Genomic DNA, 18,428 nt, shown 5'->3' on the forward strand with positions numbered 1-18,428 from the left:
TTGAAAGAGACAAATTCTTTGTGTTTCGCATGAACTATAGTATGGTAGGGTCAAATCAAGCCCCTACCGGGATTGAGTTCCTGGTGGATGGGGTGTGGCAGGAGAAGGACTGCTTGCAAGCCTTCTCTTTGGAGGCTAGCTTGGACTCCAACCTTTTGATAGCTCACTGCGGGACGTGCGAGAGCCTCCAGAGGTGTGGAGTTTAGCCACTAAGTTTATTGGCAATCCATTTTAGACTGCTTTGTACCTCACACATGCAGTTTTTAATATGATCCAGGTGGGGAGGGGGAGCCAGTCAAGTGTGTGCAGTGTTGGAGAGATATGGTCTAATTTGCAGCTCCTTTGACAATGTGGGCTGCAGAATGGTGTGCTGCCTTGAGGAGGGCCAGGTGTGCGGCTGAAAGTACAGTAAGCAGCGCATTTCCCACATCGATGTGAGATAACGACGGCTTGGCCACCATACGGAATTCGTTTGGGGGAGTGAAGGGTTTGATTTTGTGGAGTATGAGGTTCTGTAGCTTTGCGGTTTGTGCCTTTTGGTCAAGTACTTTAGGAAGGTAAGGCTACGGTCAAACATTAAGCCCATGGATTTGGAGTATGACAGCTGAGGGATGAACCCTTCCAGGAACATGTCATCCAGCCTTTGTAGCACAAGTTGTTGATTGGTAGGAGAACTGATAAAGACAAATTCGGTCAGGTACAGTTTGAGGCAAGCGTTTGAAATCCATGTTTGGATAGTAGCCTGGCATTTGCAGAGGCAAGCAATGTCCCAGGGGCCATGGCCTTCAGGTAGAGCTGCGCGTCATCATACTGATTCATGGCTATGGTGGGGTCATTTAGGAGAGTTCCCAAGTGTTCCATGTAGAGATTGAAGATGATTGGGAAGTGAATGGAACCTTGGTGAACCCCACACCTGAATGAGCTGATTTCTATGACCTTGTGCCTACCAGATAAGTAGGAAGCAAACCATTTTAATACAGTTGTATAGAAGCCAATCCTGTCGGCTATGAGGCAGAGGAGCATTTGATGGTTAACTGTGTGAAAAGCAGCTGAGAAGTCTAAGAGGACTACGAGATACGGGTCCCCAGTGTCAGTGATTCTGAGCACATCGTCCACCACTTGGAAGAAACAATCAGGACTAGAAGAGCTTGCCGACAATCCCAGATATCCACTAGACCACCATGGACTTGGAACAAGGAATGTCACTAGACCTATACACAGAGTCCCAGTAGATGTAGCCCTAAAACAAACGTTGTACTCCATCTTTAAGCAAAGTCATATCACCCGTTTAGCAAGCCTGTATGTGGGTGGGGCTAAGACACACTTTTAAAACAATTCTTGCGAATACACGCCCGGGGAGGGGGAAGAAAGAAAGCTTATTTGGTAGGGGCCGTTGAACAACCCTCAGAAAGAGAGGGTTATATAAGTTGACGACAGGAAACAGTGTAGGTGAATGGGGTGAGATCAGAGGAGGAGGACGACCAAGAGACCAGCTGGAGGAAGGATAAGAGCAGATTGTGGAGAAGAGTTTATGAGCAGATGAGGCATTAGCTTAGGCGTGTGTGTGGTTCTGTAGTGAGAGTGCATATTGGGCGACGAGTGGTTAGGATAGACGGTGTAAGGTGCGATTGCAAGAAGGTTGGTACAGTGAAAGCAAGAAGACGGACTAGGGGAGTGGTAGAAGTAGTAAAGGTCGGGACAGGAATAGTAGTAGCAAGGATGGAGTGCTTGTTGGAAGGGAGTAGCAGTCGTAGGAGGAAAGTAGTGCTAGTGGAGAGGGGTGGTAGGCGTAGGAGGAAGGAGTTATATGATGAGAGGTAGTGGAGTACTAGGAGGGAGGAACAGCGTCACTCCTTACCTCAGCACTGACCCATGTGGCATGGTGGCATAAGGTGTCTGACAAAGGGGTGGCATGTTTCAACAAGTTTTATTTGAAATATAAAGAAAAAAGTCCTACCTCTCCCTATCTCTAAAGGGTTATCCTTGCCTAAACAAATATCAACTGGGGTGCTCGTCGTCAGGATGTTTAATGAAAAGGACCGTCCTCTGTCCAAAAACCTACTCGAACCCTACCACTCGTCTACAAAAGGGTTCAGCATCCAAATAAAAAATAGCACCAGGAGAATGCTTCACTTTTGCTGGTAAACTGGCTCAGTCTTCATCTCTTTCTCATCAATCTTTTGCTCTAGTTTTTGATTCAACAAAGAAAAGTGGTCAGGAAAAGGACTCCCTTCTGACCCAACTCGCACAGTCTTGTAGGCTGCCTTGGGATATTCTTTGACAATAGTCCTCAAAAGTCTTCACTTCTTCCGAAGGGCATCTGAAAGCTTGCTTTAAAATTCTAGCAATTCTTCCCTGTCATCGGACATTATGAAGATAATCTCCAGATAGCTCTTGTTGTCTAGAATCTTCTTTAGTTTACTTGGATAATCACAATGATGAGGGAGATTCCTCCCGATGCACTCTTGGTTTGCAGACCTTTGGGTATCACTACAGTGACTAGGGAGAACACCCCTAAGAGTCTCTTGACTCTTGATTCTCTAAGTATCACTATTGCTAAGAGGGAGATTACTCCAGAGGCTTTCTTGGCTCTTAGTTCTCTGGGTATCACGAGTGTGATGAGGGAGATTACTCCCGAGGGATTCTTGGCTCTTGGTTCTCTGGATATCACTACTGTGATGAGGGAGATTACTTCCGAGGTTTTGTCTCTTTGGTCTCCCCGGACCCCAAAAGGGTTTCCTGCAGTTCCCATTACCTAGTTTGTGCTGGGAACACGTGTCCGGTTCTTCCCCGGGTCACGAGCAGTTCGCCGTTCACTCATCCCCTCTTTCCCTCTTTTTGGTTTCCCTGCGTGGCTCCGTGAATGCCTTGGCTGGCAGTCTCGGCTGCATCGTTGGCAATACTTCCTGTAAGGCTTTCGCAGATGTTCCCAGAAAATCACCAAATGTGCTGGAGAGGATGCTGTGAAGTAGGCCCGTATTGGCACATGTGGTGGGCTTGTAGGTGATACACACAAATTGGTAAGAGGTGCTCTAATGGGTCATGGAAGTGGATGGTATGCAGAGGCATATATACCTCTTCTTACTATTATTCGAACTGGAGAATAGAGTTGGCACTAGAAGTGCTAGGTCATATGGAAAACGGTCTATTTTTGTCAGGGAGGGTTAGCCTTGTCAAATACTGGAAGAGTGATAAACTGCCCAATAAAAAAATAATGGTTAAAAGTGGCAAGAGACCTTTACAATGGAAAGGCAAACACTGATGATCAATAACCACATGCGTAATCTTGAAATGTAATGGTTCCCATTCAGGACAAAGCATGAGTAGAGAAAGGAAGGGTGCATATTGGTGGGCATAATAAACAAATGGTGTGGGGGGGAGAAGGAGGGGGTCAAAAAACCGGAAGAGTGACATGGACTGATCCTAAACTCTTAAGGACTGGAGGCGAGGTGGGCCAACAGGATAGTTGACATCTTGGTTCCGATATGGGGTTTTCTGTTCAATTCATGGAACTGTTAGGTATATGCATCATTGGAGATACTGGGGGGAAATCAATGCTGGAAGAAGAGCTTGTTGGAGTATCTTCTGGAGTAGAGCGAGATTCTATGCACATGACAGTTTGAATATAGAGATTTGCAGTGTGATGTAATGTTTTGTTAAAACCAAAAAAGTAGGATTTGGAAAGAGAAATCAGTAGAGAGGAAGGCTATGATGTTTAGGCCTCCAAAGAGTAGGGCAAGCCTAGCCTGTGGGGGGTATCCGGCCTCTACTGAACAGATACTAAGTGAAGTTCTTTGTAAGCCTGGATTAAGGAGATGGGAGCCCCTTCAAGGTTAAGTGAAAACTGTATGGGAGGATTGGTCCAGGAGACCCCCCCTCCCCTTTATCACCCCCCCCCTGTGAAGTCCATGGCTCGTCAGGGGTCCCCCCTGCCACCAGGGCCCAGGTGGTGGGTGGGCCACTGGCTGAAGACATTGACCAAACCTGCTGAATTTAGCTAGGCCCTGGAAACCATTTTGTGAAATAAAGATGGTTTAAGCCCTGTGCACCACAGCGCGGCCCCCACCCTTGGAGAGTTTCAACTATCCCTGTGGCCGCAGCTCTCTGGCAGATCCGCTGAGAGCCCGTTCCCACGAACAGACGGACAAGAGCTAGTGTTAGATACCAACACTGTAACATTTCACCTTCCGCAGTGTATCGCTGTTTCCAGTATGACCCGGCCAGCAGGGCCGGGGTGGAAAAGAACTGTAAAATGGTCCCCTGACAAAAACAGAGTCCCCAAATACTAATGAGCAAACCACCTGTGATGAAACTTTTCTCTCCACGACCTCTCTGACTAAAAACCTGTAACCTCCATAAGAATGGCAGAATGTGTGCTTATATAACATTAGGGCTGAAGCACCCACATCCCTGTAGCTATGCACAAACAATAAAAGTGTCCCGGGGGTTTTTCCATGTCTTGTGTTCTACCAAGAAGGCTGCACTCCAAGGTCCCATGCCATAACTGAACTAATGCTGCTAGAGTGCAAGGGAAGACAAATGCAACCCAATTGGGAGCTCACGTAAGGGGTGCATGAAAATGCACCATATGTATGTCCAAGCTCACCATGTGTCACTGCCGTCAGTCTTATTGGCGGGTTGTTCCTGCACGCTCCACCAACCTTACTACTACCTCACATGTATAGACATGTAACAAAATGTTGTGGTCGTTAAATACTTAGCGTATAAGTAAATATGTTCGAATTGGCCATATGGATGGCACCAGCAATGTCAAAAACGTGAGCCTTAAAAAGACTCAATGAGTATTGTATATAATGTGAATGTTTGTCTCTTCCACCGAAATCTGCAACACACGAGGAAAATACCTTTGTGAAGCACATGCAAGGCCATTCCCCCTTCCTCCAGTGAAGCCTCCAGATGAAAAAGCAGAGGCCTGTGCTGCTCTGCTCCACCTCCCCCAATTCGGCTGGAGCCGCTTCAAACATTCACATTCCCCCCCGCAGCGCCCAAGGCCACGGCCTGCCACCTGAATTATTTACAACCCAGCAGTAAACCCCGGCCTAAAAACACAGATCCAAAGGCACCCTTTCTTAGGCTCCACGACCCACCAGCTCACCCTAGGTTAATGGCCCCTGTAAAATTAGGACACCCAATATTATGGCAACACTGCAGGAACACATCCATAATGACTTCTAACAAGACATGATAACGCGGACCGCCTGTCCCATGCCCTGAGACCCAACCCCGCGACCTCTGATACCCGGTCAACAGGACGATGGTAACCATGTATTGATGTATCGCCAAAAGACCCCACTCTAGGTGCATTCCTCCTGTGTTGCATTAACCTGTAGAATAACCTATTGGAAGATTTACCAGGGAAGATAATATTGCAATGTTGAATGACTGCGGTGTGCGTGGCCCTAGGGCAGAAAGCCAGGAAAGACATTCATCACGGACACTGGTCACGGTTGGTACAACAACACCGTCCGGATGAAGCCAGCTGACCTGCCAGGCCCAGCCCATCCCACGAGGGTAACCAGTGACGTCCTCCAGCCACGGCAAACCACATCGCAGCAACACCTATAGTTAGTCGTCGCCACCCAATCCCCACGAACTTGTGCCCCCTATAGCATGTAGGTTCTTGAGACACATTCTGTAAATATATACGCCTGTCTTTGCTATTGTCAGACAGAGCGCTCTCGAAGTTTGCAGAGTTCTTTGCATGCCCTATTCTGATTGATAAACTCCCATTTAAGCTCACCCGCACTTTGTCCTGGCCTCATTCCCATCCTGGGAGAGTCCATTATTGTCTCTCATTGTGGGGAGGATCGTGCTATTTGGGGGACGATCGCCTTCAAAACATACAGCCCGCCCTCCCCCAATAGACACAGAGCTGCAATTGTCTTTTATTTGTATGTTTTATATACAAGTGAATAGAAACTGAAAACATATGGATACTATCTTGTAAGTTAGTGCCAGTCTTGTCAAATGCAGCACAAAAGTTGGAGAAAAAAACCCATCAATACATCAAGCAGCATGGAAACAAAATAAGCTCTAGAAGGCATCTTTTGGCAACTGTCGCAGTGGTACTAGCATTACCAATAATGGTGAAAACTATAAGAAAGCTTTCACCATGATGCACTCTTTCTATATCACGGAGCAGATGATGGATACCAGGGCCCCTCTACATATTGTCTCGGGAGGATAGCTGCAGCGGCAACGTGCTTGCCTTGGAAGCAAGATGACACAGAGCAACACAGGTTCGATTCCCGGGTCCGCGCTTAGAAACCTCTGGGAATTAAGCACGTTATAAATAATATATCATATCATTGCTCGAAGTGCTCGGCCAGAAAACTAAAAACTCTCTCTAGCCAGTCCTAAAAAACGAACAGTCATTGATTGTCCTTTTCGATAACTGGGGCAGACATTTGTTGGGATGCCATCCCTTCTTTGAAAGCTGAAACCTCTTTTGTGGTGATGGGGATAGCCAGTGACCACCAAAGTCTTTGATTTTCTTTTGCAATCCCAAATCAGAATGTATTCCATTTTTATTTAGTGTTCCATGCTGGATTTCTCATGAGTCTATGAAACATAATAGTTTGTATTACTACCCAACTTGATCATACTTTATTGAAGCATGAAGGGTTTGGTTGGCCTTCTCGGCATTAGAACATGTGATGTGTCCTGCATGCTGAACAGGAATGTCAGTGGAGCAAGCGTTTAATTTGCTGACCTATGTTAACCAGCATAAGGATGTTCAATGTTTTGCCAGGCTGGCCTTTTGTTTGCCAGAAAAACAGCTGCATCATTTGAGGCAGGTACTGAAGCTGGGAAACTACCAGCACTTCCACACACTCATTTCTTTGACAGATATCAACCTACCTCCTTACATTTCAATAAAACATTGAACGGTTCTACAGTTCTAAGCCTCATACAGATTTAACTTGCCTAAATAAGTCAAATATTCTCAAAAACTCTCCAAGTCACACTTCTCAAGATTAGTATAAAAAATGGGTCAAACTAAACAACTGATCTCCAAATTACTGCGTACTGCAGGAAAATAAAATAAGACAAAAGACATGCACTTGCGCGATCAGAATGACACCTGGCCTAGTAGGATCGTTGTATGTCTTCCCTCTGTTCCCCCTCCCTTGCCTCTTCGCGCCTTGAAACACTTGTGTATAGGCCCGTTATAAATGCCATATCATGTCATATCATATCATAAATGCCATATTATATCAAACAGAAAACAATTGAAGCTATTCAGAAATAGTAGCAAGTACAATCACTTTGGGGCAGGCAAGTAACTGCAAATCAACGGCAAAGCAATACATGTTAAATTAAAGAAATTTACCTTGGGTTTATACTGAATCGTGAAAAGAATATTTGGTAAAAGGGTATCTGGTCCAAGCGTACAGTAAAATGTCACAACGCCAGCCACAAAGGACCAGAAAATCATCAAAATGTGCAGGTACCTAGAAAACCAGAAAAAAACAACATACGCAAAAACATTAATAAATAGGGCAGGCTGATGTTCTTATGCCTCGAAGAGCTAGGACAGACGGACTAGAAGAAGCTGATCAAGGCCACAGGTTATTTAAAATGACAGTATCATATGACAATGAACCATATGAACAGAATAGTATTGCAAGCACTTAGCTATATCCTAATACTTATCAAACTCTGAGCACAAAATAATAACTAGCGTAAACTCTCTGCATAAGTGAATAATCTTATGAATGTTGTCATAGGTATAATGCAAGCTGCCAGCTTTGGCATTCCTGCAATCAATTTTGACTTGTAGCATCAGATAATGCATATGTTGCTCGCAGAGCATTTGGTAAGCAACAATTCATTACCAACATACAGTATACGTGCCAGCAATATATAGATCTCAAGTATAAACCAACACAGCCACTTTATTGTGTTCCTACTCTCCTTCCTTCTGCTTTGGCATAGTAATATTTATATGTGTCTAGTCATCACTGCTAAGCTCTTTTGTGATTTTTTGCATTTTCTATTCAACGCGCACTGTACTATCCACTTATAGAAGACACATGTAACCTTAAATATAGTGTCATGACTGTGGCACTATAATATACATCAGTGAAAAATCTTTGACTAAAGGGATGCTGTAGTTGTAGCATTAAAAAAAAAAACACATTGTTGACGTGGGAAATGGACTCCTGAAAATGTTGTTGAGGTCCATTCAGGACTTGCTTTATTTTTGGATCTAACGAGTACAGTGAGCATTACCAGTCTGGGATATGTGAGGGGTCAGGAATTTTTTGGGCCGTTCAAAACTTGATAAAATAACAGTTATATTCAAACAGAGAAATAAACACAAATTCTTGTAACCAGGATTTAATCCCCTGAATCAATTCCAGATGTTTCAAATCAATGTCTCAAATTAAGAAAATGCTTTTCAATAACAAAGTTCAGCTTCAAATATAACACATAAATCCTATCATTCCATCCTTAACTCTGCAATTGGAAAGTAGGATCTCTCGCTCTTCAAGACAATGCCTCATTACAAGTTTGCCAGTCCGGAAACAATGGTGCCGGGATGCTTGCCAGCACCGTCGTTTCCAGACCGGCAAACTACGAGTTCTGCGGGCGGGTGCCGTCCCACCCGCCATGTCAGACCTTGCGGGGGAAAGGCACCCGCTCGCAGACTTTGACGGTATGGTGAATGGTGCCGTTGCTACCGTCTTCCCCATTCCCATTGATAGGGGAGTAACTTTTTCCAACGCCTGGCTTCCGGGACCCCCGGGGTTGTAATTCCCCAGTAATTCCCCATAGCCAGGTGCTGGAAAAAATACACAACTCTGTATTAATTGTTCACAATCGGTCGTCTGACAAACCAAAAGAAAAAGTGTTTGGGCCTCATCACGAGTTGGGTGGTGTGGTGCAAATGCAGCGGTAATAGCATTACCGCTACATTACCGCACTGCCCAACTGCGAGTTGGGCGGAAAGTTGTTGGACTCACCTCCAGTTCTGAGCTGGAGGTAAATCCATTGACTCTGCCCATTTTCGGTACAATTACTGCAGCAGAATAAAAAATGCCCCATTGAGTCCAATGGACTCCAAACAAATGGTGACTTACACGGCCATCGCCACTTGTAATCCGGCCGTAATACTGCCGGACCAAGTGGCAGTAATGGTAATTGCGTTAGGTGGTATTCCGGCAGATATACCGCTGGGATACTGCCCAGCTCGTGTTGAGGCCCATTGTCTTCATACATCAAATCAGTACACAATATAATGATTCTCTTCTGTGAAGACCAATCACTCTTCATTATATCACATTTCCTCTTTATAAACAACAGTTTTGTCAGGATGGTTTCACAACAATTCAACAAAGCACACCAATGGATGTACCACTTTCTATCCACCACAACCTTCTATCACATTGCCTACCAGGATAAAATCTCCTGCAACTACTATCAGTACTTGGTGGTGAGGTTTGCTTCAAACCTTTCCACACGTCAATCCTCAATGGGGAAAGTCAAATCACTGGTTTAATGGATAATGCTTTGGATTTCCAACAACCACAATGCATTTGCAACTTCTTCTACAAGGATGCAGCAAACACTGCCAAATTATTTCAGACCGATTCATTTGTCCCAGGCAATGCGGATTATATTTCTCTCCCCCCTTGATAATGGTCACAATGAGGGATTCTATTCTGCCATCTTTGGTTTTCTTTAATTGCCTTTCTTTGGCTAAGGCAATGCCGTTTACAACATTCTTCTACATCGGGTGTAAATATTATCCCCTTTTGGCTTTGAAAATAATGGTTACAATATTCTTTTTCACTTTATTAGGATAAGGGTTGCGCCCAAATTGCTTCAATTCAATAGTTTGGCATTCAAAAGGTTTCTCTGGAGCCAGCAGTCTGTTTCTGAGTGCCCCGGAGTCACCTAACGAAGGCTAACTCACCGGTCTTTCTGCACGTCTCCACTGGACACGCTGCTCCTGTTTCTTCTTCAATCGAGTTCGCACAGGCGTCTGACAGCGCTGGTAAGGTTCCTGTCGCTCGCGCCTCCTTTAACTGGAGCCCATTCTGCTCTGCTCACACTCCGGTGAACGCCAGGCACTGGAGCAGCATATAGGACCAGGAGCGCGTCTCTCCCCCATGGGACAGCTCCTCTTAGTGTCACATCCTGCTCGCGTCCTCTGCATACAGGTTTCCTGCCCTGTGGTACTTTCTCAACGAGGCGTCCCACTTGCAACGCAGCAGCGGCTCCAGCAGCTCCTTCTGCCTCCTGCTTCTTCCACTGCTTTCTCCTAATGGCCCGCACCTGAAGGGCCTTTAAATGTTTAAAGGTCCCCACTCAGGTGTGGGTGATTACAACTACTAGACCACACATCACAATTCTGCAACTCTAAGCCCCGCTTCCTGGTCTCAGCACCCAGGGTATTTTGGGACTTGAAGTCCAGAGTGCTCATATTGCCTTTTAGGTTATTCAATTTACTTTGGTTTAATGCTTTATATGATAGACCTTTTGAGGAAGTTCTCAAAGAAATGAATGGTTGTTTCTTGCTTTCATAATTCATACATACTGTAGAATTATAACAATCAGAAGTAGCATTAGTATCCTGACTTTTACATATTTCAATTCCCTTTTTACCATAGAGGTTTGCATACTTTATGTCTTGGGAAATCTGGGAGAGGAAGCCTTACTATTATAACAAGCCATCAGATATTCAGGCATTAGTGAACCTTCACCTTCAGAAGAAGATAAATACTGTGTTTCCCCTGATGGGAGTCCTCACATTCCCTTGATGGCATTCTCCTCCCATGTGATCCAACCAACTACTACCAGCCCAGGGGTTAGGATCAGGTAGAGGCTGCCTTCCCCTGGCCACATGGGAGGAGACTTTAGGATGGGATTCTGTGAGGATTCATCACAGAATCTACTGTTTTTCCTCTGCCGTTTTTGTTCCTTATGACTTGAAGGAACTGTGGGTACATCTAGGTCCGCTGCAATCTCATGTGCGGCAGCTTTGCAAGTGGTGCATGGCGGTGGCAGGGATATGTTCTCTCTATGAACCATGAATAGCATATTTTTTGAGTTTTTTTTTTTTTAGCCCCTACCACAATGTTCTTTTAACTGATGTCATTTCACTTCATCTTTTGGTAACAATTGATCAACATTTCACAAGTTTACAGTGGTGGTTTGACAATCGCAAAGAAGAAACGGCAACATGGATATGGTACACATTGAAAGAAATCATAGCAAGTCCATAGTTTGTATACCATAACAGCCATCAAAGACTAGCTCTAGTTGTATATTTATAAAAGAATAAGGCTTGTCTGTGCAAATGAATACAAGTGAAATTGCAAATGTTACATTTTAATCTTGGTGTCGTGAATGCAAGGAAAAAGGACCTCCAATCTGTTGGTTGGATGTACACATTTGAAAAGTCGTTAGCTATTACAAATTCAATGAAGGGACACCAGACTTTCCATAGGGAGTTCCCGCACAAGGCAGCGAACTCATTTATAGTGAATGCATTGCACATTCTCGACCACCATTATGATATGTCATTTATAACGCACCTGTACGCAGGTGTTTCTAGGTGCGACAAGACAAGGAAGGGTAGACGGATGGAGGGCAAAATAAATGATCTTACTAGGCTTTCTGTAATTCAGATCGTGCAAGTGCTAGAGGGAGGGAAGAGGAGCAGTGCGGAGAGCGGGGGGCAAGTGGGAGGTGAGAGGGCAGTGGCAAGAACACAGTCAGTGCTGCCAGGGTAGTGGCTCGTAAGTGCAGAGAGGTAGGGGACTGTAGGGTTGCAGATACAGTCCTTAAGTGGGTGGGAAGCCCGAAGACTGTGCAAGGAGCTACTCGTCGAAGGTAGTGCAGGAGTCTGGTCCCCGTGAGGTTCCGTGGACGGCCAGGTAACCAGTTAGCAAAGCAGACCGCAGCATCAGCATGGGGGTGAGGAGAAAAGGAGAAAAAGAAAAAAAATAGGAAGGTCTTGAGTTGCTTCCGGAACCTTCGGTGGTCCTGCTCAAGTTTAAGAGAGGCAGGAAGGCTGTTCCAGAGGGATGCCCCTGCCGAGGACAGAGCTACCCCCCGCTCTCTGCCTGGAGAAGCATCTGACCCTTAGAGAATTGCAGGTGGATGAGCGGAGAGCTCGAAGGAAGAGAGTTGGATGTAGTATGGTCCCCGGCCCCAGAAAGCATTGTGGACGATGCAGAGGGTCTTGAACTTGATCCTTGCAGCAACCGGGAGCCAGTGGAGAGATTCCAGGGCTGGAGAGCTATGATCCCTGGGCTTGAGGACAAGGAAAAGTCTTGCAGTCCTGTTCTGGATTTGTTGCAAAGGGTGAAGAGTAGAGGCAGGCAGATTAAGAAAGAGGTTGTTGCAGTAGTCCAGCCTAGAGAGAACCAGGGCTCTGGAGACAGTGAGCTTCTGGGGGAAAGGTAGAAAAGGAAGAATACCTCTGAGGAGGTGCAGCTGGTAGTGTGACTTAAGTGCCGAGATGTGAAGAGAGAAGGAGAGGGTGGAGTCGAAGATGACCCCAAGGTTCATAGCCTCGCAGGAAGGTGCGGGTGGAGGGCCCAGGGTGGGTGTCCAGAGTGCAAGAGAGAAAGCAGGAGCAGGGTTCCCAATGAGAAGGATCTCAGTCTTACTGGCATTAATGCAGAGATCGTTGGAGGCACACCATTCCTGAATCGCGGATCAACAATCAGGAATGACCGAAAGATCAAAGGAGGCTGAGAGGAGCCGGTAGGAGAGCTGAGTGTCATCCGCATAACACAAAGTTAGAACAGAAGGTAGAGACGCGGAGGGCCAGAGGAGCCAAGTAATGGTTGAAGAGCCAGGGTGAGAGGTTAGAGCCCCGGGGAGCACCACAAGTAGAGAGAAAGGTGGGAGGGAGAAAAGACCCATGTTGGAACTGGGAGGGTCGATTGGAGAGAAAGGAGGTCAACCATGCTAGGGCAAGGAGAAGGAGGACAGAAGGAAGGCTAGAGTGTCATGATGCCTACCCCCGCGGACCTAGACCAAGTCCAGCAACCCCGGAAGAAGGCATCAAGTTATACTAAGCAAACCCAACAACCCCTGCTAGGGGTATTTGGGTGCAGTCCTGGCACCTATGGCGCCAGGCTCATATGGAGAGTCAGTCCTGGCGCCATAGGCGCCACGCTCATAGATTAAAACTTACCTGATGCAGACCATGCTGCAAACTCACCTGATGCAGACCATGCTGCAAGAGCTCCAAGCCAAAGGAGGCTTGGAAGGGACTACTTTACCTAAGGGACTATTTTTTACTCGGGTGGGGCTGGGGAGGAATACTTACCTGGGACTACTTTGGAGACTATTTAAACCACGCCCGAAGAGCAGCACACGCTTCGCGTTATTCTACATCCAGCAGCGTAACGCTCACTGTGCCTGCAAGTCTGCATCCAGTCTTCTGCCACGCCCGCCTCGAGTCCGGAGCTCCTAGAAAAAGGGGAGAGAAGGAGAAAAGGTTAGAACAAGAGCAATACTTTTGATCCTTACCTGAATTCCCGATCCATCGCGCCTTCGAGCTGGAAGAAAGAAGTTATTTTATGTGTGTCGCCTCGCCTGCAGCAGCGTCGCGCTGAACTCACCGGCCTTCGCAGCATCTTCACATTCCACCGCATACTTCTGCATGCTCCGCCGCACTCCGGCACCTAAGGGGGAAGACAAGAACAGCAAGGTGAGCCAAGGGAATACACAGAGGCAATATTAGTTACCCCCCATAGACTTACCTGATTTTACCAGGGGGGTACTATTCCTCTTCACGGGTCGGCACAGCTTCCACTGCATCCTCACCGAACCCCGGCCCCTAAGGGGAAACAAAACGACAGCAAGGTGAAACAAAGGGACAAACAAGGGGAAACCTCCTCACCATAATAGACTTACCTGATTTTACCGCCAGAGGCATTATTCTCCGAGACTTCCTATTTTCTCTCAGCACCTGAATAAGGGAGAAAGCAACAGGTTACATATTGACATTATTTTATCGAACCGTGTTGGATAATACAAATCCTTACCTGAATATTACCGGTTGCCACGAGGAACTCTTCGCTAGGGTCAAGCTGCAACCTGCAAGGAATCGGACAAGAGTGAAAGTCAGACATTTGAACTCTTACGAACTACATACTTACGGCGTCTTGCCGGGAATCTCAGAGTCAATATTGTTCTGGAACTCACCAATTCCTTCGAGCCAGTGAAGCAACTGGTTATCAACGCGCCCCTGCGCTCAATGCAGGATGGAGAGCTCATCTTTCCAAACCATCAGGTGAGACTATAAGATGGGACATCAAAGGTGATCAGTGGGGAGAACAGCGGGAGTGGGGGAGGGTTAACGCTCAACTCCACAGGTGGTTAATTCCCTTTCTCCATTTGCAGAAGAATATTCCTACGGGCCAAACAAACAAAGCTAGGTGGGCCAGTCCAGTCCGTCATCTCGGCACTACGCTTCACATTGGTGGAGGCTGCAGCTGTCCAGTTCAGATCGACGCCCCTTTGGGAGCCAGGTGAGCGTAACATAGAGTTGAGATTAGAGTGCAGGTCTTCACGGGCGTTCAGGAGATCAGTTTCCGTGCTTCTGGCTGCTCTAAAGTCAGACTGGTGGTCATGGTGACAACCAACAGATTCAGTATGGAGAGTAAGCTGGGAGATGGCCAGCTTTTCCAGGAGTTTGCCCAGGAAAGGTGTGATAGAGATTGGGCGGTAGTTTGCTGGAGATGAAGGATCGGCAGAAGGCTTCTTGACGAGGAAGGTTCCAGTGGCAAAAGAGTGATTGCAGAAATCGGCCAAGCTGAAGGGAGGGTGTCGATGTGGTGCTTGATGATTCTGGAGGAGCAGGGGAGCACCTGCTTTGATGAGACTTTCATATATCGAACTTGCCTAGAAACATTGTTGGGGGTCGACAAAAGGGAAGGAGGAGAAAGGAGAAAGAGAGATGGCCGGAGGGGGGCCAGGAGTGGTAGAGGGAAAGGAAGAGGAGAGAGAGTGGACAGGATGCCCTGAGTTTTAGTGGAGAAGTGAGAAGCCAGTGCCATGCAGAGGGCCTGGGAGGGTACAGGAGAGGTGGAGACTGTAGCAGGATTAGCCAGATCCTTACAGATTTTGAAAAGTTTGGCCAAGTTAAAGGCCACAGAGGTGGGCTTTGATGTAAGCCCTCTTCTTGGACAGGACAGAGTCTATATTGCCTTTGAAGCAGGCAGTAGTCCAGTTTTTCAGGGGATGAGCCTGATACCCCCCACTTCCTGTCAGTCACCCTCCACTTGCATTTAAGGGTGCCAAGGTTGGAATCAAACCAAGAATCATACGTGGATGTGGGCTTCAGACAGATCCTCATGACAGGGACAAGGACATCGGGAGTGTTAGAGATTGAGAGATGCAAGTTGGAGAGGGCTGTGTCAGAGTGAGTCAGCAGCAGGTGAAGGAGGAGGAGAGAAAGTAGCGGCAAAAGCCCCCACTGATACAAGCTTCATGAGCCAGATGACCGAGAAGGAGGGTGGCAGTGCTGGGGGTCGGCTTCACCTGAGGGACAGAGAGCGACAGGCGAGAGGAGAGAAGAAAGTGGCCAGTCCAGGAGAGAAAAGTGGTTAGAGGGTTAGAGAGGGGGATGTCTGAGGAGATGAACATCCAGGGTGTGACCAGCAGAGTGCGTTGGGTCAGATTGATGGATAGAAAGAGAGTCACTAGAGGCATCCAAGTAGATTTGAGGTCTCAGAGGAGAAGTTGAGAGGTTGAGGCAAGGAGGGAGGAGGAGAGGTCAGCCCACTCGGAGAGGAAGAGGGGGGGCGACCTGACCAGGTGGCATGTAGATGGTGGCCACAGTAAGGTACAGGCCAGGAGAGCTAGAGAGCCTGCAGACCAGGCATTCAAAGGAGGAGTAAGCCTTGACAGAATCAGGGATCCACTCTGGAAAGACCAGGGCTACTCCACCTCCTGGACGGTTGGTTCTTGGTTCAAAGAGGAAACGTTGATTGTGACAGATCTGGCCGTAATCCATGTCTCGGTGAGACCGTGGACATCCAGATAAAGTTCTTAAAGCAGTCGGCAGATTTCAGGGGAGTGAGACTTCCAGCTCTGCGACCTAGCAATTGTAACTAATTTCCTGGTATAATCCTTCAGATGATGGGCCAGGTCAACATATCTCAAATACAACTAGTGGGTCAACTGAAAGGCCAGTTTTAGCAATCAAAGATGGCCATCTTCCAGTGTAGCTCCTGATCAGGCGAGAAGGCCGTGCCATGACACATCTTGTGTAGGCTAAAGTTCAGCTCAGGATACAGGGGACTATTGTGCACTCCCAGGCAGGGGCTGTGTGACTCTTGGCCCAATTGAGACAGTGGGGCTGTGAAATCGGGCTAGTGAAGGAGGTCAGTGGGTGCGCTGATGGCGCGTGCCGGAAGTCCCTGGGCTCTGGGGCAGAGTTGAGATCATCGGAGGTTGAGGCGCAGGGAGTCCGATGCCAGGACTAGCGTGCAGAGCTGGAGCCGGGGCACACAGGCAGTCGCTGCTCGCTTCTGGTATCTTCTAGACAGGCAGTGCATGATTTTCCATCCTTGCCACGGTAGTGGGTGCCTTTTTAATGCAGAAACTGGTTGCAGTTCTGTGCATGATATGTTACACATGAGAGTGGTTCTATTAATAGTACAAGTAGTGACTTGCATGGATAATTGTATATTTGCTGTTATGGCTCGCTCCTGTTAGAGTTTTTGGATGTGGGCAAGGGCAGCGGGTTCCATTGAGTGAACAGGGACGAGCGTTTAACGCAGACATCTATTTCACACTATTGGATCTCCAACCCCCACTGAAAAGAGGACTTGCTGTGTATCTTATTAAGACAATGGATTGTGCTTTCATGTTGTTTTTGTTTGGTGGCATGGGCTAGCCACGAGGAGGGTTTCCCTCTCGCTTGTGTTTGCATATTAAACTTGCAATAAAAAGAAGTTTGATTGGGGGAAAAAAGAAATTAAAAAAAACACATGACCACACACAACATACACACTCACCCCCACATACACTCATGCAACGAAAAAGATAATTCAAGCAACAATATGCAGTGTGGCGTGCGTGAGGAGACAGGAATGAGACTCGAACACAAGGGAGTAATGAGTTTGGTCAAAGACGTTCATTAAAATAAAAGGGGATGGGGAAATCCCTCTCTGTCCCTGCTCCTAGAGGTGCTTCCCTATCCAATACCAACACTAAGGGTCCGTCAATGTCAGAATGTCCAAAGCAAAAAATGTCCTGTATTTAAAGTACTATAATGGCCATCGCATTCTAACAAAATTAACTCTAAGGTGAAAAGGGTAATGTCTTAGGGCTTGAGTGGTTTATAAATGTCCAAAAAGGAAAAATGCAAGACTCCAAAACAAAAGTTCCAAAAGGATAAAGTTCCCTTCTCCTGTATTTCTTTTCACTCTGTTGTATATTCAAAGATATCAGTTTTTTTAGTTTCTCTTGATCAACAACAGAACTGGTACACAAAGCAACTTGGCTCTTTGTACTTATCTTGTTAGGATATCTGATGTACTCTCCTGCCAGGTGATAAGCACAGCCTTTGCTAGTCCAGATATAGCTTTCTCAGGACCTCTCTAGGTGATGTATTTCTTATACACTGTTCATCTTGTCCTTGCTGGTGCGCTTCCCTACCAGGGATTTCTTATGTGGACACACTTGCAATTGCCTGGTATACTCTCCTGTCAGGGATTTATTAAAATTAATATACTTGCCACTGCCTCGTATGCTCTCCTGCCAGGACTTCCTTAGATGTATTTTTTCCTTGCAGCTTTCATTTCCCCAGTGTACTCTCCTAGCAGGGCTTTTCTCATCTGGGCTCTGCACACAGTTCCAAACTTGATATTCGCTTATGTTTGCTTTATCTGATATTTTATCGGCCTGGTATACTATCCTGCCAGGGCTTTTCTTATATGTGCACTGCATACACTCACAAACCTGAAAGTCTGTTACTTTTATTCCATTTTAACGAAATGCTCACTTGCTCTTTTTCTTTCATGTACTTCATTTGCTTCATTAACAGTTATTCGGGTTTGGAATGGCTGCCAATACACCCCGGTGTCCCCGCTCCCCTTGGGTGGACTCACCGGTTCTTGCTGGCATACTCGGTTTCTCCTGTGTCAAGGCAGTTGCGGCCGTTTGCCATTTTCTTCTGTCTCGCCGCCTCAGTCCCTCAGCTTCTCTGCCTCTTGTGGTTCCTGCTGCGCTATTAGGCTTCGTTTCAGGCAATCGCTGCCTCTCAACACCTACACATGTCCACAAGCCCTGAGTCAGCTTCTGGCGTTCCCGCATGTTCTCTCTCACAGTCAGCTTTCCCTTTCCTTGAAGCGGTATGCTCCAAGGAACGCTGCAGGCTCATGGTCTCTTGGTTCATACCGAGAGGAGCAGCTTACTCCTGCCAGCAG

General features: G+C 46.8%; 1 protein-coding gene across 13 annotated transcripts in view; it reads right to left on the reverse strand.

Moving 5' to 3' along the window:
* Positions 1–18,428, reverse strand: part of SNX14 (sorting nexin 14) — a 2,214,134-nt gene that overhangs the window by 2,154,909 nt on the left and 40,797 nt on the right. For all 13 annotated transcript variants that reach the window (XM_069606348.1, XM_069606351.1, XM_069606342.1 and 10 more), the window contains exon 2: positions 7,355–7,475. In XM_069606348.1, the coding sequence (XP_069462449.1) occupies positions 7,355–7,475 (121 nt within the window). The remainder of the gene's footprint in view (positions 1–7,354; positions 7,476–18,428) is intronic.

The sequence above is a fragment of the Ambystoma mexicanum genome, chromosome 4p (assembly GCF_040938575.1).
Source record: "Ambystoma mexicanum isolate Mex_15411 chromosome 4p, UKY_AmexF1_1, whole genome shotgun sequence".
Classification (NCBI taxonomy): Eukaryota; Metazoa; Chordata; class Amphibia; order Caudata; family Ambystomatidae; genus Ambystoma; species Ambystoma mexicanum.